This window comes from Grampus griseus (genome assembly GCF_964374135.1).
Source record: "Grampus griseus genome assembly, chromosome: 19".
NCBI classification, from domain to species: Eukaryota; Metazoa; Chordata; class Mammalia; order Artiodactyla; family Delphinidae; genus Grampus; species Grampus griseus.
The window spans coordinates 13,231,743-13,253,866 of record NC_139013.1 but is presented as its reverse complement, the minus strand read 5'-3'; the positions used below and the strand labels follow the sequence as shown (position 1 = coordinate 13,253,866).

The 22,124-nt window shown below is 50.6% G+C and overlaps 1 protein-coding gene across 1 annotated transcript; it reads right to left on the bottom strand.

Moving 5' to 3' along the window:
* Positions 1–9,387: 9,387 nt before the first annotated feature.
* LOC309836498 (galectin-7-like) lies at positions 9,388–11,567 on the bottom strand (the record flags this gene model as incomplete). The annotated part of the gene is made up of 4 exons (XM_082676573.1): positions 9,388–9,501; positions 10,127–10,328; positions 11,047–11,135; positions 11,553–11,567. The coding sequence occupies 4 exons, from the start codon at positions 11,565–11,567 to the stop codon at positions 9,388–9,390; spliced, it is 420 nt and encodes a 139-aa protein (XP_082532699.1).
* Between the last annotated feature and the right edge of the window lie 10,557 nt (positions 11,568–22,124).

Here is a 22,124-nt window from a genome sequence, read left to right as displayed (position 1 = left end):
GGAGCTCTTACCTTGCCTTGTTCGGGGCCCCAGGGCAACTTCCGCTGTTATTCCGGCAGGACTGGTTTCAGGCAGTGGATGCAATCCCTGCATCGCCATCATCTTGAATTGCTGTAACCTGGAAAAAGCAAACGTAACAAGCAGGTTAAAAAAGCAAGCGCTGAAGATCAGCCTTCGAGCAGGCCCTTGCTTTTCCCATCGATCTGCCTTAGCCAGGGTCAAGACAAAGGGCTGCCCTAGGCCCACCCTTAACCCTAATAGAGCCCCAAGGGGGCCCAGAAGGTCTCACCCCAGTAGTAGGGTAGGACACTCAGGAACAACTAGAAAGGCATGTGAGATCAAACACTGTTCAAACCGGCAAGCGAGGGGCCCAGGGAAGTAACGCGCTCAGGCTTTCTGTCAACACCAGTTAACTGTGCAACTTTTAGAGGAAAGAGGCCCAGCATGAGAAATCAAGACAGAATAAGTGGCTGCCGTATCAATTTAAAAACTCCATCTTCTTACCTGCCACATCAAGGACCACCTGGGGCTCCTCGACAGAGACAGACAGCTCGTGAGGGGGCATGGGGGAGCCGCCAGAATCCCTGGCACCGCCTCAGTTGTCCAGCATGGCTATCTGGAGCAGAGACGCCTTTCCCCTTCAGGACTGAGGGTACGCCCATCTCCAGAGACCGGTCTCTTTGCAGACTGGGCATGGCCTGGGGGCGCTCCTGGCATTTACAGGTCCAGTGGCCAGTTGACTTATATTTGAAGCATTCCCTCTTGTTGGTTTTACCTCGAGACTGATGGTTGAACCTAGACTGAGGCCTTCTCTGCGCATGTGTTGGGCTGGGAAATCCACAAGAATGCACCCAATCAGGGCCCGATGCTCCCGCTGGTATCCCATCTCAAAGCATCAGCAGGAGACCAGCTGCAGCTGCTGAGTCTGGGGCCTATCTATCTCCTACCTCAGAGCCATTGGAAGAAATGGGAGAAATAGGTTTCAAGTGGCCGAAACTCACCAGTTTTCATCCCCACAGCTCTTCCACACTCAGCAGGGGGGTCTCCTGCCCCAGCAGAGCCTTGTCTCCTCTGTGATACTAGATGTCCCTCAGCCCTCTGGCATCTTTCCCTCCAGATGGACAAACAGATATTTTCTGTGCCTCCCGGCTGTGTGGCCACAAAAAGGAGCTTATAAACAGGTTTTCTTCCTATAGAATTGCAAAGACCAACCCCCCATGTGAGGCAGGTGACAGGGTTAGGAGTCAGAGGGCCTGGGTTCAAATCTCAGAGCTGCCACTCAGAACTGTGTGTCGTGGGCAAGTCACTTATCCTCTCTGTGCCTCAGTTTCCTCATCTTTACAATGGGGGTAATAATAAGACCTATCTCTGGGTGTTGTTGTGAGAAACATATGAGTCGGTATGTGAGACATGTTCAGAACAGTGCCCGACACACAGTAGTTGCTCAATGAACGTTCTATGTCATGACTACGTCCTGTGATCCCATCTATGGTCACCTATCATCACCGGCTCTGGCTGCTGTCTCTGCCATTTCTACAGTCATTTCCACCATCCCATTATCTGTTCTCCATGTTCTCACCCCGCGAGGTCACAGCCCTCTCCCCTTTATTTGCCCCAAAGTACCACTAACAGTAGGAGGAAGCTTTTAGTAAAACCTGACATCTCGCAATGATGGATCCTGTCAGATGCTCTGGCCTCCTACCTGCCCCTTCCCCGGCCCCTCCTGCAAGGCCCCTCCAGGCTGCTGCTCTTCCTAGCTGCCTGCCGGCTGCCATGCTTCAGGGCTCTGCTCACAACCCACAAGCAAGTGTTCTCTCGATCATCACTCCCCACATCGCTCCTTGAATCCGGAGTCCCAAATATGCTTTCCCCAGCCAAGGTAAGAAGAACGCATTGATGTTACTGTAGTAGATGCTTTGTGAGCCCAGCACCCCCGACCTCTTTCCGGAATCAGCACCCCCATTATGTTTTGGGGACCCACGGGCCCCTTATTCTCAAGCCCTGTGGCTCTGGTAGGGCTGGCCCCTCCCTCCAGCTCCAGGGAAGTGCATGTGACTCAGAACAGCCAATCAGAGCACGTCAGCCCCTGGTCACGCCCCTCGGTCACACCCCTTGTTCAGTACCTGGGAGTCAGGACAGGGCTTCTATTTCCCTGAGGCCACTAAGCGGACGGCATGTAAGCCCCGAGTGGCTCAGCTCTACCTTGGCCGTGTAGTCCGGAGACCCTGCCTGAGAGTGAGGACAACGCTGAGGGAAGCAGAGCCAGTGGCAAGATTCCCGCGAGCAGACAACCCCTCAATCGGGTGTGCTCAAAACCAGACTTTTACATTAACGGAGTCAATAATTCTCCTCTCTTTTTCCCATTTATTATTTATTTATTTATTTATTTATGTCACTAGCAACCAAAAGAAACCTTCCTAATTCAGTTGGCATGATTTCTGCAGCGGTGCGCTAGCCGGAATGTCGAGGACATCAATTCCCTGTGGAGTAAGGAATCCTTCACTGTCATGGAGTAAGGGGTCTGGTGCCAGTTACTCGGCTTCTACTCCTGCTTCCTTACCTAACCAGCAAAGTAGAATGTTCCTGTTTCATCAAGTTAAGGCTGCACTTGAGCCAAATTAAAAAAACATTTTTTTTTTTTTTTTGCCTGAAATGCTATCATGAAAATGAAAAGACCCACCATAGAGAGCAGGTATTTGTTACACATATAATAACAAATGCTTACTATTTACCGAGCACTTGCTGTGACTGTGCACAAGAGATCTATAGCAGCTATAGCAAAGACCACAGACTGGGAGCTCAAACAACAGATGACTATTTCTCAGTTCTGGAGCCTGGGAGTCCCAGATCAGGGTGTCAGCATGGTCAGGTCCTGCTGAGAGCTCTCTTCCAGGCTTGCAAACGGCCATCTTCTTGGTGTATCTTTCCATGGCAGAGAGAGAGCTCTGGTGTCTCTTCCTCTTCTTTTTTATTTATTTTTTTTCATTTGGAAGATCTATAGTTTTTCACTATATTTAATTCTATGTCCCATCTGTTTTTTTGTTTGTTTGTTTTTGTGGGATCTTAATTCCCCGACCAGGGATTGAACCCAGACCCCGGCAGTGAAAGTGCTGAGTCCTAACCACTGGTCCACCAGAGAATTCCCTCTCTTCCTCTTCTTATCAGGGCACTAATTCCATCATGGGGATTCCCCACCCTTATGATCTCATCTGAACCTAATTACCTCCCAAAGGCCCCCACCTCTAACTACCACCACATTGGGAGTTAGGGCTTCAACATATGAATTGGTGGGGAGGGGTACAAACACTCAGCCCATAGCAAAAGGTAAGGTTTATAGTGACCCCATTTTACAGATGAGGAAACTGAGATACAGGGAAGTGTGGTGTTGTGGCCATGCTCTCACAGTTGCACACTCAGGATTTTAATCTGGTGGTCTGGCTTACTGATTATACTATACTGCTTCTCAAAAGGTCAGTATTCAGAATATACAAAGAGCCCCCGTAAATAAACAAGTTGACTCAATAGAAAACGGGCAAAAACATGAATAAGCAGTTGCCGAATAAGCAGCATGGCCAATAAGCATATGCTAATATGCATATGCTAAGGAAATGCTAATTAGAACCATATGAAATACCATTATCCCACTAGATGAGGAAGAAAGTTAAGAAGTCTGAAAATACCAAGTGTTGGCAGGGATGTGGAGCAACAGAAGTGCTGATGGAGAGGTGTAACTTGGTACAAACGCTTTAGAAGACAATTTGGCATTACTCAGCAAATGCCTATGCTATAACCCAGCAATTCCACTCCCAGGTATACGTATCCTAAAGAAACGCATGTGACATGTATCCCAGGAGACGTGTTCAAAAACGTTCATAGCAGTATGGTTTGTAATAGCAAAAACCTGAAAACGTCTCAAATATCTTTTGTCAGCACAATGAGGAAATTAGGGAAGACTTCACAGAAGTGAATATTGGATGAACTGCAGCTACAGCATGGGTGACCCTTAGAAACATAATGTTCAGTGAAAAAGCAAGCCTCAGAAGAATACCCACAGTATGACACTGTTCTCTAAAAACAGTACCTTTTGTTACAGAAAATTTAAAACACAAACAGAAGCAGACTGAAGGATATAATGAAGCCTCGTATCTTGATCAGCCAGGCTCAACAATTTTTAACTCAAATCCAGCTTCACTTCTACCCCACCCCTCTTGTATAATTTTGAAGCAAATCCCAGACATCATTTCATTTCCTTAGTAAATATTTCAACGTATTTCTCTAAGATAGAAACTCTTAAAGAGAACCATAACCTGAATACCATTGTCACACCAAGAAAATTAACAATAATTCCTTAATATCATCAAATATCCACATTTCCAATTGTCTCATAAATGTAATAAAATTATTAGTAGTTCATTTGGATCAGGACCCAAATAAGGTAGCTTCACTGAAGTTGATTGACATGCCTCTTAAATCGCTTTTAATCTGTAGGTTTCTTTTTTCACCTTACGGAAAATGATGAAAGTTTACTAGGTTCTTATACACTATTCAAACAAGGGTGGAAAGTGTCTAAAATACTTTAGTCAACACTGCAAGCTACCAATTTCATCAATAACAGGCCATTTTTAACACCCACTATGTTAATTATTAATAAGCCACTCAATACGCAAATGAAAAGCCATTTCTAACTTTCATCATGCTAATTAGTGAAGTCTCTGGTGTTTCTCAAAGATAGTTGAAGCCCTTGAGGTAATTGCCTATTTGGCTTTTGATCAGATGCTGGCTGACTCTTCTGGAAGTGTGTATTCCACCTTAGGCCAACTGATGGCCCCTGGAGTTTAACTTAAATGAAACATATATTTAAATCGCCCTGTGTCTTAGAGTGAGTTCCTTAAAAACAGACTCCAAAGGACTTCCCTGGTGGTCTAGTGGTAAAGAATCTGCCTTCCAATGTGGGGGACACAGGTTCAATCCCTGGTCAGGGAGCTATGATCCCACATGCTGCAGGGCAGCTAAGCCCGTGTGCCACAACTACGGAGCCTGCGCTGTAGAGCCCACAAGCCACAACTACTGAGCCCGTATGCCACAACTACTGAAGGCCGCGCGCCTAGAGCCCGTGCTTTGCAAGAGAAGCCACCACAATGAGAAGACCGCGCACCGCAGCGAAGAGTAGCCTCCGCTCACCGCAACTAGAGAAAGCCTGAGTGCAGCGACGAAGACCCAACACAGACAAAAATAAATAAATAAATAATTTTTAAAAATAAATAAATTAATGAATTTTAAAAATGCTGATAAAAATTTTAAAATGTGTATGAATACAAAAAAGACCTACAACAAAGTAATTTTGAAAAGAACAATGTTGCAAGACTTATACTATGTGATTTTTTTTATAGACTTTTTTAAAAATAGATTTTATTTTATTTATTTATTTTTGGCTGTGTTGGGTCTTTGTTGCTGCACGCGGGCTTTCTCTAGTTGTGGCTAGCAGGGGCTACTCTTCGTTGTGGTGTGCGGGCTTCTCATTGCGGTGGCTTCTCTTGTTGCGGAGCACGGGCTCTAGGCGCGCAGGCTTCAGTAGTTGTGGCACGTGGGCTCAGTAGTGTGGCTCGGGGGCTCTAGCGCAGGCTCAGTAGTTGTGGCGCACAGGCTTAGTTGCTCCATGGCATGTGGGATCTTTCTGAACCAGGGCTCAAACCCATGTCCCCTGCATTGGCAGGCAGATTCTTAGCCACTGCGCCACCCGGGAAGCCCACTATGTGATTTTTGACTTACTATAAAACTACAGAAATCAGGAGTGTCATATTGGCATAAAGGTAAACAAAAAGATCAAGGAGTTAGAAGACTAGTGAGGCCAGAAATAAACACACACATATATGGTCAATTAACTTTTGACAAAATAGCCAAGGTAATTCAATGGGAGAAAAGACAATCTTTTCAACAAGTGGTGCTGAAATAGCTAGAAGTCCATATGGTAAGAAGTGAACCGCAACCCTTACATCACACCATACAAAAAATTAACTAAAAATAGATCATAGACCCAAGCATATGTGCTACAACTATAAAACAGCTAGAAGGAAACATTTTTAAAATTGTGACCCTAGGTAGACAAAAATTTCTTTTTTTTCTTTTTTCTTTTTCTTTTTGGCCATGCTGAGAGGCTTGCAGCATCTTAGTTCTCGCTCCAGGGATTGGACCTGGACCTTGGCAGTGAAAGTGCCGAGTCCTAACGACTGGACCGCTAGGGAATTTCCAAAGGTTTCTTAAATAGGACACAAAGGCACACAGCATAACAGAAAAAAAAAAACAAAACCCTGATATGGTGGAATTCATCAATTAAACACTTCTGCTCTGAGAAAGGCACAGTTTAAAAAATGAAAAAAAATTAGTCTTTTGTTTTTAGTCTGTGTTTACATAGAGGAGAATACATATTACAGATTCACAATACATATATTTGGCAAAGGACTATATCCAGAAAATATAAAGAACTCATAACTCAATAATAAGAAAACAAACAATCTAATTAAAACGGGAGGCTTCCCGGGTGACGCAGTCGTTAAGAATCCGCCTGCCAATGCAGGGGACACGGGTTCGATCCCTGGTCCAGGAAGATCCCACATGCCGCAGAGCAACTAAGCCCGCGTGCCACAACTACTGAGCCCTCGTGCCACAACTACTGAAGCCCACGCACCTAGAGCCCATGCTTCGCAACAAGAGAAGCCACCGCAATGAGAAGTCTGCGCACCACAACAAAGAGTAGCCCCCGCTCGCCGCAACTAAAGAAAGCCCGCGCTCAGCGACAAAGACCCAGTGCAGCCCAAAATAAATGAATAAATAAATAAATAAATAGGGAATGTATATATATATCTATATATATATATCTGAATCACTTTGCTGTACAGCAGTGATTAACACAACACTGTAAATCAACTATACTTCAATAAAAAAATTTTTAAATTTTTTAAAATAAAAAATATTGTCTTTCTATAAATGAAAAAAAAAAAGTATCTCAGAGAGTCGTTTTAAGGATTGAACGAATGGTTAGCACAGTGACTAACACATAGTAGGGACTCAGGAAATGTTAGCTAAATAGGTATATAAATATATATATTCCAGTTTCCCCCAAAATGTACAAGGTAGATAAATTATTATAGAAAAATGACTAGAAAGAAACACACTAATATACTGTGTGATTATTTCAGAGTGGTAAAATTGTGGGTAATTTAAAAATTCTCATTCAAAACCGTACAATAAGTGTGCATATATTTTCCTTATTTTTTTATGCATATATTTTCTAATAACAGTGGAGATTATTAAAAAGGTAAAAGCTTCGGGCTGTTGTAGGTAGGTCCAAGGAAACTCACTGAAGTGTAGTTTGTAGGTAGGAGATGATGTGACACCAGTAGACATCCAGCGGGTTCAAGTGACTTTAGTTGTGTTACTCCTTGCAGTGGAGTCCTGGGAAGCCAGCAAAATGAGTGAAGCTGTGTATATATCTCTCTGTTACAAAAACAAAGTCTCAGTGTAGGAAAATGCAGCTGATTTTTGTGTGTTGACTATGCGTCCTGCCACTTTTCTGAATTCATTCATTCAAGTTTTAGCAATGGGGGGGAGAATCTTTAGGGAATTCTACATATAAGATCATATCATACATTTATGATATAATATATATATATATTTCTTGAAATGACAAAAAGTTTTAAGTACAATATAAACTTCAGTTTTTTCTTGAACGATTTATGAATAAGTTGCCAACATGCTGCCTCTTTATCTCCAAATAGTTTGTATTTTGTATAAATAAGAACATTCTCCACTATATACACGGTAAGACAGAGGTGAAAGTCAGGAAATTAACACTGATGAATCATTACCATCTAAACGGCAGAATCCAACCCCTTTGTGATTGTGCCAATAGTGCCTTACTTTCCACTGTATTTGTTGAAATTCGAACTGTATAGTATATTATCTTTACAAACATTTTTTAATGTTCAGTAACTACATGAAAACACACATAAAATAAAAATTAATTCATTTAACAATGAGCCCTGGAGTCCCAAGGGATGCCAGATTTTCTCAGGTCTCCGCAGGGGACCCCTCATTCCACTGCCCCCCAGAAACATATTCAGAAGGACCAGCATGGGGAAAGGTAGTTATAGGCGGTTTGCAAAGTACAGAAAAAGCTCAGGTCCTGAAAGGGCTCGAACTGGCGCCCAGGCTTGGTGGTCCCACAGGATTTTCCACCTCTCTTTAAGGTGAAACCAAGGAAAACAGGGCCCTGCTCCTGCACCGATTGCCAAGATTGCAATGTTGGCAGCGGCCAGGAGGGGGAAACATGTCACTGGTTTCGCAAGGTTCCAGGCCGAGAAACATCCGGCAGGGGCGCGGCTCCGGACTTTCCAACACGTGGTGCGCTGCCGGCACGCACCTTCCACCCCCTTCTCCGTCCGCTGCTGAGAACCACATACGATGCGAGTGCCTTGTGGGTGCGGGATTCGGAGGCTCTCCCGTGGTCTGGGCTCCTCTCCCACGAGTGGCCTTTTAGGGACAACCAAACCACCCCCCTGAAACCAGAAAATTCCCACATGGCACTCAGGGCTGACTGGGCTTCTGTATGTACCCCGCTGCCCGTTCCCCCTCCAGAATCCCTCGGGTAGGGCCGGGGTCGCAGGGCCGTTGAATGAGCCGAGGAGGAAGAAGTGTGAGAACGGCGCTTTAGACAGCAGGGGGTCACGGAAGCACGGCCCTACGCGTCCCGTGTCGCTGCAGTATGTGTCTGCCTCGGAGCGCGAACTGGCGGGACCTGTCCCAACTCGGGGACAGATGAGAGGCCGGCGACGCCCTCATTGGCTTCCAAGCCCCTTCCTGCGCCACCTGTCTGCAGGCGCCAGGAGGCCGGGGAAGCGACGGAGAGGAATAAAGCCTCGGGCATCGGCGCGGGGAGCCGGAGATTCACGCATCTTCTCCGCGAGGCTGCGGTCTCCAAGAGACCTATTTGCAGACGTACCGATTGGGGGTTCCGTTACACCCACGGAGCGGGCGCCAAGGGATGGCTGGGGCCCCTGCAAATTCCCTAAAGTCGCCCCCCACCGCATTACCACCTGGCTGCTTCGCAAAGTGCTGCAGGGGGGCAAGCCAAAGCCCCACCCCCGCCAGATCGTGACCCTCCTCAGGCCTCCAGGGACAAAAAGTGCCCTCGGAGATCCAGGTCCGGACCCGCCCCGGCCACACAATCGCTGTGTGACCCTTAATCAGTGTCTTCACCTCCCTGAGCCTGCTATCCTCGTCTATATGAAGGAGACACAGACACACAAGAGGCGCACAGACGAGAGGCTAAGACTTTATTTGTCACTCAAGAGCCCTGTGCCCCGTCCCCACCTGCCCTCCTGGGAAGGCTCAGAAGATCTTCACAAACTCCAGCTGCACGTCCCTGCCCACTTCGCACCAGAACGCGCGCTCTGGTGAGATCCGGTAGCGGTAGTGGTGGTATTCCTCGTCCCCGATCACAACCTGCAGGGGCAAGGAGACACGGTTTATGGTTCCCGAGGCGACTGCGGGGTCATTCCCGACTCGTACCCACGCTGCGTGACCTCGTCACCCACGCAACCCCGCATTAGGGAAAAGGACTGCTGTTGATTCTAAGCCCTTGCCGTGAGGAGTCAATGAGTTCATCGCTGGCACGGGGTGCTTTGTAAGCTTTGGCGGTGGATGTGGTCTCCACGGTGCCCGCGTCCACCGCCTCACTGTGACGCACAGATTGAAAGTGGAGAACGGCCTGGGTGGTGGAGGGTCTACAGCGACCACTCCCTGCCGGGACTTATTCTGGGTTCTGTCTCCCAGCCCATCCATTCCCCTGCCCCAGAGCCGCTACGTCAGGCGCCAGTGGACAGGGAATAGGGTCCGGGGTGTCCACGCCTCCCAGCTGCACACCCACCCTTTGGGCTCGTGCTCTCGCGTCCTTGTCACCGCCATACGCCTGCCCTCTAGTGCGCTTGCGCCAGGGGAGGTGAGGGACTGGGGACGCCGTGGCCAGCCTTGGCCGCGCCTTTGCTCCCCACCTCCGACAAGGGCCTTCCTGGCCTTGCCAAGGGAAGAGACCTGGGTGTTGGCGGCCACCCCTGTGGCAGAGACGCACCTGGAAGCCGTCTTTTTGGGCAATGATGAGCATATCGAAGCGCTCCCCACGCTGGAAGGCAGGGCCAAAGCCGAGCTCCTCTAAGCCCCACTCGCCACACTTCCAGGTGTTCATGACCACCGAGGATTCATCCAGACGGGGGTTGAAATGCAGGACGATCTCACTGTCTGGATCATCACTGCACAGCAGGTTTATGTAGAACCTGTTAGGTGGCGGATGGGAGGGGGCGTCAGAGAAAGGACTTACCGATTGCCGAAGCACATCCAAGTCCACAGGGACCTGAGAGCCACACGCCAGTGAAGGAGGGGTGGTGGACTGGAGGCCAAGGAGCCCAGGTTCCAGGACATCCAGAAACCAACTGGGGACCTGGACACACATCCACCCAGGCAAGGGTCACTGCACTACGGCCTGGGTCCCCCGCATTTCCAGAGTCTGGGAGTTGCCGAGGAGTCATGGTCCTGAGACAGGGGTGCCTCCGATCCCCCAATTCCCAGAGGGCCGGGAGCAATACCAGGGACCCCAGTATTCCCAAGCATCGTAGATTCCCAGAAATCCTGAAGCTCCCGACCCAGGAAGTCATAGGTTTGATTGCTGAGGCCTCCCAGGTGCCCAGGGCACCTCTGACTCACAGGCTGTGTTTCCACAGTTGCTTCAGACTCAGACTGGAAGTCTTACTATAAGTAAGAGCCTTGGATTGCCCTGGAACTCCCAGATTCTTAGAAGGTTGTAGGGACCCCAGGTATACTGTCCTGGGACAAATGAGTAAAGACATCAGATTCCAGAAGGTGGGAAATAGCTTGGAGATTCCAAGATCCTGGTGGGCAAAGCTGGCCTGGGGCTTGTTCTCTGGGCTGTGAGAAGTGGGGTCAGCTGAGCCTGGAGACCTCCCACCCCTTACCGCAGAGGCTTGGAGGTCTCACCTGGCAGCATCTTTGGGGACAACACCACGAATTCTCAACACAGTGCCAACTTCGAAGCCGTTGACTAGCGAGATCTTGTGGGGCAACGTCTGCAGCAGCAGGGGTGCGGGGGCCAAAGTGGATCAGGGAGGCAGAGGAGAGAGACACATGGGTCAGTGCCGGGGAGAACATGACCAGGAGCCAGGCCAACAGAATCAGAGAGCAGAAAGGGCACAGAGGCAAAGGAAAGAGAGCCAGGCGTAGGGAAAGGATTGGAGAGAGGAACACAAAGAATCAACAGGAAGATATTCAGAGAGGTAGAAAGTAAGGGGGAAACACCAAGGGGGAGATGGGAGCGTGGGATGGATTGGGTCAACCCAGAAACAACAGCCCAGAACGTCATAGCACCCCCGAACACCCGTTTTCTCCTTGACACAGGAGACCTCAGCCAAGCCCCAGCCCCTACCCCATTCCAGTGCAGCCTTGGGTCCAAAACCTCGCCACCTCCACACCCCTGGAGCACTCACATATACCGGTGGCATGGCTGGAACAGCGGACAGGCAGTGGTTGTGGTGGGTATGGCTGCTGGGACCTTAAGTAGAAGTAGGGTGTGGCTGGCCCTGGTGACTCACCGTCACCCCTTTCCACACCCACCACCCACACCTGGCACAGACCCTGGCCCTGGGGCCATGCTGGCCAGCACCCTCCTTCTAGGGCCTCTGACACCCCTGCAGTCCCTGAGGATTCCCAGGTCCCTCTCCTCTGGGCTAATAATGATAGGAACAGTTAACAATAATAATAATAATAACACTATAGGGATTCCCTGGCGGCACAGTGGTTAAGAATCCACCTGCCAGGGGAGAGGACACAGGTTCGATCCCTGGTCCAGGAAGATCCCACATGCCTCAGAGCAACTAAGCTGGTGCACCACAACTACTGTGCCTGCTCTCTAGGGCCGGTATGCCACAACTAGTGAGCCCGCGTGCCACAGCTACTGAGCCCGTGTGCCACAACCATTGAAGCCCGCAGGCCTACAGCCCGTGCTCTGCAACAAGAGAAGCCACCGCAGTGAGAAACCCGTGCACGGCAACGAAGAGTAGCCCCCTCTCGACACAGCTAGAGAAAGCCTGTGTGCAGCAACGAAGACCCAACGCAGCCAAAAATAAATAAATACATTTATTAAGAAAAAACAACATCAGAGAAGGCTCATTGAGCCACCATCCCTCCAGCCCTAGCTTCCTGGTGCCTGGCGGAGAGAAAACACGCTCGTGCCCATTTCATCATGGAAAACTTGAGTCCTGAGAGGCTAAGCTGTGGGCTGCAACTCTGGACCCTCTCTCCCAGGTTAGGACCTGCTGACTAGGGCTAAGGACGTGTCTGCCCTGACATTCCAGTTTATGCTTCTGGAATATAATAATAACCATGGCAACAGCAATAATAATAGAAAAGGGAGCTCAGAGGGGCAGGGTATTTTGCCTGATGGTCAAGGCTGTCTCCTTGGCGCCTAGTGCAGTGCCTGGCACACATAAGTGCTCCGTAAATATGGGTGAAAGAAGGAATGAAAGATAACACAGCTGCCATTAACGCAGCCTCCCGCCTTTCTAGCACGTGCCAGAGACCACTGATTTCAGACAGGCCACTGAGGCAGGGCCATTGATCCCCCTTATTTGACAGATAAGGAAACTGAGGCTCAGAAATGAGAAGCCGTTTGCCCAAAAAACACAGCTGTGCAGAACCACGGACACTGTGTCTCTGGCTTTCTTGATCTCTGGAAGTTTCTCTCTGGTTTATTCTGTCTCCAGGATACCCTAGTCTCTCTGACTCTCTGTCTCTCTGGCTGTCCTGTGTCTCTGTCCCCCCACCCCCCGACGTGTTCCTGGTTCTCTCCTTCGAGTCTCTCTCCCTCCTCCTCCCAGAACCCTTCCTCTCTCCCATCCGATGTTCAGGACAAGGGGCGGGGAAGGAGGGGTGTCCTACGACCCGCCCCCCAGCCAGACCAAGGAAGAGAAAAAAGTGGGACCCTCCACCCAGGCCCATTTCCACTCCCCACAGCCCAAAACTCCAGAAGAGGAATCCAGGTATGAAGGGTGGGGTCAGAGGGAGAATGCTGAAAGAGGGTTCTGGGAGACAGGGAACGGGGAGGTGGGGAGCTGGGCAGAAGCCCCTCCTAGCAGCCCCTTCTCCTTTCCGCCGCCCTACTCCCCGCACCCCACCCGCATTGGCTCCCCACCCAGCAGAGGGAGAAGACACCTGGGGCAGAGCCAGGAATGGAAACTCTGGGTGGAGACAAGCCGACTCAGAACCTGATCCACAGCCTCGCAGGCGTCCCAGCCTCCCTCCAGGCCCCTGACCACACAGCTAGGGCAGCTGGTGGAGCCAGGACCTCGGAGACGGAGGCTGGGCAGCTGCATTTAGGCGTTTGGTTGGGGGCTGCAGGCACCCCCATTTGGCAGAGGACAAAGCAAGCTTAGAGAGGGCCAGCCTCTCCCCAAGGCCTCACAGCAAGGACGGGCCAGGGCCCGGGCTGGAGCCGCTCTGTGTGCCAAGGACACCTCATCGGGGCTTTCAATAGAGAGGACAGTGGGGACTGAGGTGGTGACACCAACATCTGCTCGAGTGGAGAGTTTCCCAGGACGAGGGACTCCATTACTCTGATCACTAAGCGTGTCCCCTTTCTGTACCTCATTCTGTATATTGCTGTGTATCCCACTAGCTCATCTGTTCCCCGATTTCTTCATGGTGGTTGGATATTTCCCCACATGCTGCCGGCCTGCAAGTCCTGACCTGACCTTCGTGTTTGTGTTTGGCCGTATGTTTGCACTGAGTGTGTTACCAGCTTGATTGCTAGGTCATCTCTCAGCGTCAGGCACGGGCATCCCGGCTGGATTCGCATTCATTTGTGCTGGTTATCTTCCATCAGTTCTGGAATAACATGCTTAGGAGCGTTTTTGTCTCACCTCTAAATAAGTGGCGGATGTCCTCATTTCCCAATACTCTTTTTGTTTTGTCGAGCTGTAGGTCACGCTCGTAGATAATCCAGGTTTTACCGGAACACTTCCATGAGCCTTGACAATACACAGACCTGGGCAACCGCCACCCCAATCAAGTTTTAGCCCCTGAAACAGCCAGTCCCCCTCCACCTGCCCCAGGAAACACTGTCGCTCCTCAGCATTTGAGAGCCACCAAGCTCATCTGCGATGAAAACAAAGAAAGGGACGCCCAGCGGGCCGAGTCTGCTGGCCCTCCCCTCCTTCCGAAATAACTGGGGCGAAAAGTACTGAGTGCACCACGGTGTTTGTAGGAATTGAAAATCCGAGGCTCTGTCCATGTCAGCTTCTTGGAGACTTTGGGTTGGTTTTCATATACAGCGAAGAAAGTTCAGGGGCTGGATTGGTTTTGTAAGTTAGTTTACCAATGAGGAAAATGACATGTTTTAAAAATCTGACCTTTTTTTTTTGGCCCTGCTGTGCTTGACTTGTGGGAACTTTTTCCCCTGATGAGGAATTGAACCCGGACCCTCGGCAATGAAAGCACCGAGTCCTAACCACTGGACCACCAGGGAATTCCCCCAAATGTGACTTTTTCTTAAGCTAGGAAGTCCGCTGGAAACCTTACAGTCCTATTTATAAATATAGTAAATTGTATCGATGCAATCACTTGCTAAGGAGAAGCAGTTGCTGTCATATTTGGTTCCATTGATAAACTGAGTTCATTAAACCCCTTTAAACATTTTAATCAGAATGCGGGATTTTGACATGTTGAGTTTGAAGTATTTCCACTGTCTCTCCAAGGCCAAAGTAATCTTGTACATTTCCGTCTCGCTCTGTGAAAACACTGATTTTCTGTTTCTCCTCCTCTTCTCCTTCCTTTCCTTCTGCTGAGCAGTTGGGTGCTCCAGCTGTCATGCTGGTGAGTAAGTGCTGCCTCTGGGGGGTGGGGGGCCCACAGGGCGGGGTGAGGAGTCTGAGGGGGCACCCCTCCCCCAGAGCTGGGTCAGCTGGGGTGTCAGAGGGAGCCGGTGAGGAGGGTGCTCAGCAGAGGCTGGCCCTCAGGAGGCGGGTAAGGAGGGTGGCGGGACAGCAGGGAGCGCAGCCCGGACGTGGGAGGAGGTGTCTGTGCAGGGCTGAGGGTCACTGAGAGGTGCTGGAGCCCAGCGGGGGAGGGGGGCTTCCCCAGGGGGAGGAAATGCCGTGTGGGTGTCAGCGATGGAAGCAAGTCCAGAGCTGCTCTCTCCCTGTCAGAGGAGGGACGTATAGATGTGGACCAAAGAAATGGGCCGTGAACCCTGTGACATCGGTCTGGAAACGGAAGTCTGTTTGAAGTAATGATTGCATGAGTTGGAGATTTATTTGGAGAGGATTATTTTAAAATGTTTTTTAAAATTGTGTTAAAATAGAAAACCATGGAATTTACCATTATAACCCTGTTTTAAACGTACAGTTCAGTGGCCTCAAGTACATTGACATTGTTGTGCAACTCTCACCACCATCCATCCTCAGAGCTTTTTCACCTCCCCAACGGAAACCTGTACCCACTACACACTGGCTCCCTGTTCCCCTGTCCGCACCCCCTGGCCACCACCATGCTACTTCCTGTCTCTGTGAATTTGACTGTTCCGGGTACCTTGTCTGAGTGGAGTCATACTTGCCCTCTGTGACTGATGAGTACTACATACACATAAAAGAGAAAGAAAGATGGATGTAAACATGTGTGTGTGTGTTGAAGGGTGACAAATATGCCACCCAAAATATTACCCTTTGGGACTTCCTTGGCGGTCCAGTGGGTAAGACCCCACTCTCCCAATGCAGGGGGCCTGGGTTCGATCCCTGCTCAGGGAACTAGATCCCGTATGCCACAACTAAGAGTTTGCATGCTGCAACGAAGATCCCGCATGCCACAATGAAGACCTGGCACAGCCTAAATAAATAAATATTAAACACCACCACCACCAACAGAATATGCCCCTTTGGCATGAGGATTATTTTGAGCTAAAAGCACTTGAAAAGCAGCAAATACAGGAAGGGCATTCTAATCTCCCCTTTTCTCCTGAAAACAGGAGATAAAAACTACTAAGTGAAAGACACCCTACTTGGACCCAAGGAAAGTAACATTTTTATCAGCAAGCTGAGACCTAGAGAGTTCAATAAAAACAGGCCTTGTTAAAATAATTCTTATCTTCCTTTAGCCTCCCCACACATTAGTTACTTTTCCGCAATTGCTTTTATGGTTCTTAGCTTGAAGGTTTAGCTGTTTCTTTGCATTTATTTCCTTATGAGGGCTCCAGGATCATGTGAAACATTTAAATGTGTATACAGGGACTTCGCTGGCGGTGCAGTGGTTGAGAATCCGCCTACCAATGCAGGGGACACGGGTTCGAGCCCTGGTCCGGGAAGATCCCACATGCCGCGGAGCAACTAAGCCCGTGCGCCACAACTACTGAGCCTGCGCTCTAGAGCCCCCGAGCCACAACTACTGAAGCCCACGTGCCTAGAGCCCGTGCTCCACAGCAAGAGAAGCCACTGCAATGAGAAGTCCGCGCACCGCAACGAAGAGTAGCCCCCGCTCGCCGCTACTAGAGAAAGCCCGCACATAGCAATAAAGACCCAACACAGCCAAAAATAAATAAAACAATTAATTAATTAATTAAAAAACAAAAAACAAAGTCAGGCAAGGCAAAAGATGTGTGGACCCTTTGTGTCATTTGAATATCTACAAACATTGTGGCCCTACCAGGCAAGAAAAATAGGAAAGGAGCTCAGCTCCTCAACTCAAAACACTAGATCGAGTTTGGTCAGGCAAAAATGTCACCTGAATGCATGTGGCTGACACATCAAACTTGGAGAATGTGTCATTTGAATGTGGCTCCCTTCCTAAAACCCACTAGCAGCAGTTACTCCCATGCAAATGGCATATCCTGGTGTGTGTCACACAGCTCTAGGCACTTGATCAACATTCACCCTTCAGTTTGTCACTGTAATCTAATCGAATCTAGGAGGTAGGGACTGCTGTCATCCCTGTTTTACTGACATAACGAGAAAAGCAACTGTCTTCAGATCACGCAGTCAGGGAATGCAGGGCCAAAAAACGATCCCAGGCGTCTGGCCCTTAACCAGGGCGGCTGGTCAGTGGAACAGACCTGCAGGTGTGGCTCTTGTCACTCTCGGACTGGCTTCGGGACAGATCCTGCTGATGAGCCCAGGGCACCGCCCTCAGTCCTCCAGGAGAGTGCGCCGGAGTGGAGCCGGGGGTGTGTGCCCACTGGGCACCACGGCCACGCCCCTCCAGTCTGCCGGCAAGGGCAGTGGGGAGCGGGGGGAAGTCACGGTCTTGGGACTGTCCTCTGATAAAAATGAACCTGCGGGGCTTCCCTGGTGGCGCAGTGGCTGAGAGTCCGCCTGCCGATGCAGGGGACACGGGCTCGCGCGCCGGTCCAGGAAGATCCCACGTGCCGCGGAACGGCTGGGCCCGTGAGCCATGGCCGCTGAGCCTGCGCGTCCGGAGCCTGTGCTCCACAACGGGAGAGGCCACAACAGTGAGAGGCCCGCGTACAGCAAAAAAAAAAAGAAAAGAACCTGGGCTTCCCTGGTGGCGCAGTGGTTAAGAATCCGCCTGCCAGTGTGGGAGACGCAGGTTCGATCCCTCGTCCGGGAAGACCCCACATGCCGTGGGGCAACTAAACCCGCGAGCTACAACTACTGAGCCCGCGTGCTGCAACTACTGAAGCCCGCACACCTACAGCCCGTGCTCCGCAACAAGAGAAGCCACCGCAGTGCAATGAGAAGCCCTCGCACTGCAACGAAGACCCAACACAGCCAAAAATATACAAATTAAATTAAATCTTAAAAAAAAATAACAAAAGTATGAAATTACCACCAAAAATACCTCCACCGGTTCTTTGGCACTTCTGCTCCATGAGGTGGAGGCTTAAACGCAGGCCAACCTCAGCTGCTCACTCCTAACAAGTAGAGTGCAGCATGGAGAGGTTTGGCATGACCTCCCAGACCAGGCGAGAACAGAGGAGGCAGCTTTCGTCTGGTGAGCTGAAAGGGCGCTGGCTTTTGGAGCCCTGAGCTGCCATGAAGGAAGTCCGGCTGCTCTGAAGATGCACAGGCTTCCTAGGAAGGCTGTGTGCAGGTCACCCAGATGACCCCAGCCCCCTAGTAACAGAGGCTGCCCAGATATCATGGAACCTTAAGAGACAAGCCATTCCCTCTGTGCCCTGTGCAAACCCTCGACCTACAGAAGCCATGAGCCCACACACACACGATGGCTGTTTGAAGCCGCAAAGCGTTGGGGTAATTGGCTTCACAACAAAAGTAACTGGAACCCGGGGAAATGCAACAGCCACATGGCCATCCTGGACGGAGTCAGGACTCTGATTAAGAGAGAAAGTGATAATGGATATTGGATGGTCAACTGGTGCTCCCTGTTACAGTGCAGCCCTTTGTCTACAATAATATTCACCTGTACTCTTCCTCCCCACTCACCTCCCCTTCCAGTGGAGACAACCTTAAGCTCCCATCTGGTTACTGTGCCCAGCCCAGAGGCCAGGATTTTGGTGGAAGACACTCACAGTCCTCTTTGTTACGCCCAGCCAAGGCTGGCCCTAGACACCCAGTAAACTAAGGTGAAGGCATTTTTGGGGTTTTTTTTGTGTGTGTGTGGTACACGGGCCTCTCACCGCTGCGGCCCCTCCCGCTGCGGAGCACAGGCTCCGGACGCGCAGGCTCAGTGGCGTATGGTTCACGGGCCCAGCCGCTCCGCGGCACGTGGGATCCTCCCGGACCGGGGCACGAACCCGCGTACCCCGCATCGGCAGGCGGACTCCCTACCACTGCGCACCAGGGAAGCCCGGTGAAGGCATTTTTATGCAGGAAACGGGAAACAGGGCAACGTGCAGCAGACACTGGTCCATAGCAAAGATAAGCCCACTGGACATGAAGATCAAAGACTCGTTCTGGTTCTGCCTCCAGGGAGGTTCTTCTTGTCTCCACTGCTTTCCAAGGCCTCATCTGGGGGGGTAGGGATGTTGGAGAGGATGCTCTTTCTGGGAACCGCGGTAGTCCGGATTCTGTAAAATCAGAACCCCAAGTTTGGTTTATCCCCCCAGCATTTTGAAAATTTTCACACTTACAGCAAACTTAAAAGAAGAGGACGGTGAACGCCTGCAGAGATGTCAGCCAGGCTCCCAGGCGCGTTCATATTTTCCACATCTGCCATTTCTCTCTGTGAACCACTGCAAGGCAGGTTGCAGGCATCATGACACTTCACCCCTAAATACTTCCGTGTGCATTTTGTACAAAATGTATTTGGCTACACCAGGTCTTCGTTGCAGCAGGGGGGAATCTAGTTCCACGACCAGGTGTCCAACCCGGGCCCCCTGCATTGGGAGCGCGGGCTCTTAAACTGGACCACCAGGAAGTCCCCACAGTGTGCATTTCTGAAGCATAATTCTCCTATATAATCACAGTACAAATCACACCTAAAATGTTAACATAAATTTAATTTTGTAATTATTAGCTCACACGGTCACCTCCGTTTCCAGCCCGATGTCACAGGGTTCACGGCCCATTTCTTTGGTCCACATCTATACGTCCCTCCTCTGACAGGGAGAGAGCAGCTCTGGACTTGCTTCCATCGCTGACACCCACACGGCATTTCCTCCCCCTGGGGAAGCCCCCCTCCCCCGCTGGGCTCCAGCACCTCTCAGTGACCCTCAGCCCTGCACAGACACCTCCTCCCACGTCCGGGCTGCGCTCCCTGCTGTCCCGCCACCCTCCTTACCCACCTCCTGAGGGCCAGCTGAGCACCCTCCTCACCGGCTCCCTCTGACACCCCAGCTGACCCAGCCCTGGGGGAGGGGCGCCCCCTCAGCCCCCTCACCCCGCCCTGTGGGCCCCCCACCCCCCAGAGGCAGCACTTACTCACCAGCATGACAGCTGGAGCACCCAACTGCTCAGCAGAAGGAAAGGAAGGAGAAGAGGAGGAGAAACAGCAAATCAGTGTTTTCACAGAGCGAGACGGAAATGTACAAGATTACTTTGGCCTTGGAGAGACAGTGGAAATACTTCAAACTCAACATGTCAAAATCCTGCATTCTGATTAAAATGTTTAAAGGGGTTTAATGAACTCAGTTTATCAATGGAACCAAATATGACAGCACCTGCTTCTCCTTAGCAAGTGATTGCATCGATACAATTTACTATATTTATAAATAGGACTGTAAGGTTTCCAGCGGACTTCCTAGCTTAAGAAAAAGTCACATTGGGGGAATTCCCTGGTGGTCCAGTGGTTAGGACTCGGTGCTTTCATTGCCGAGGGTCCGGGTTCAATTCCTCATCAGGGGAAAAAGTTCCCACAAGTCAAGCACAGCAGGGCCAAAAAAAAAAGGTCAGATTTTTAAAACATGTCATTTTCCTCATTGGTAAACTAACTTACAAAACCAATCCAGCCCCTGAACTTTCTTCGCTGTATATGAAAACCAACCCAAAGTCTCCAAGAAGCTGACATGGACAGAGCCTCGGATTTTCAATTCCTACAAACACCGTGGTGCACTCAGTACTTTTCGCCCCAGTTATTTCGGAAGGAGGGGAGGGCCAGCAGACTCGGCCCGCTGGGCGTCCCTTTCTTTGTTTTCATCGCAGATGAGCTTGGTGGCTCTCAAATGCTGAGGAGCGACAGTGTTTCCTGGGGCAGGTGGAGGGGGACTGGCTGTTTCAGGGGCTAAAACTTGATTGGGGTGGCGGTTGCCCAGGTCTGTGTATTGTCAAGGCTCATGGAAGTGTTCCGGTAAAACCTGGATTATCTACGAGCGTGACCTACAGCTCGACAAAACAAAAAGAGTATTGGGAAATGAGGACATCCGCCACTTATTTAGAGGTGAGACAAAAACGCTCCTAAGCATGTTATTCCAGAACTGATGGAAGATAACCAGCACAAATGAATGCGAATCCAGCCGGGATGCCCGTGCCTGACGCTGAGAGATGACCTAGCAATCAAGCTGGTAACACACTCAGTGCAAACATACGGCCAAACACGAAGGTCAGGACTTGCAGGTCGGCAGCATGTGGGGAAATATCCAACCACCATGAAGAAATCGGGGAACAGATGAGCTAGTGGGATACACAGCAATATACAGAATGAGGTACAGAAAGGGGACACCCTTAGTGATCAGAGTAATGGAGTCCCTCGTCCTGGGAAACTCTCCACCCGAGCAGATGTTGGTGTCACCACCTCAGACCCCACTGTCCTCTCTATTGAAAGTCCCGATGAGGTGCCCTTGGCACACAGAGCGGCTCCAGCCCGGGCCCTGGCCCGTCCTTGCTGTGAGGCCTTGGGGAGAGGCTGGCCCTCTCTAAGCTTGCTTTGTCCTCTGCCAAATGGGGGTGCCTGCAGTCCCCAACCAAACGCCTAAATGCAGCTGCCCAGCCTCCGTCTCCGAGGCCCTGGCTCCTCCAGCTGCCCTAGCTGTGTGGTCAGGGGCCTGGAGGGAGGCTGGGACGCCTGCGAGGCTGTGGATCAGGTTCTGAGTCGGCTTGTCTCCACCCAGAGTTTCCATTCCTGGTTCTGCCCCAGGCGTCTTCTCCCTCTGCTGGGTGGGGCGCCAATGCGGGTGGGGTGCGGGGAGTAGGGCGGCGGAAACGGAGAAGGGGCTGCTAGGAGGGGCTTCTGCCCAGCTCCCCACCTCCCCGTTCCCTGTCTCCCAGAACCCTCTTTCAGCATTCTCCCTCTGACCCCACCCTTCATACCTGGATTCCTCTTCTGGAGTTTTGGGCTGTGGGGAGTGGAAATGGGCCTGGGTGGAGGGTCCCACTTTTTTCTCTTCCTTGGTCTGGCTGGGAGGCGGGTCATAGGACACCCCTCCTTCCCTGCCCCTTGTCCTGAACATCGGATGGGAGAGAGGAAGGGTTCTGGGAGGAGGAGGGAGAGAGACTCGAAGGAGAGAACCAGGAACACGTCGGGGGGTGGGGGGACAGAGACACAGGACAGCCAGAGAGACAGAGAGTCAGAGAGACTAGGGCATCCTGGAGACAGAATAAACCAGAGAGAAACTTCCAGAGATCAAGAAAGCCAGAGACACAGTGTCCATGGTTCTGCAC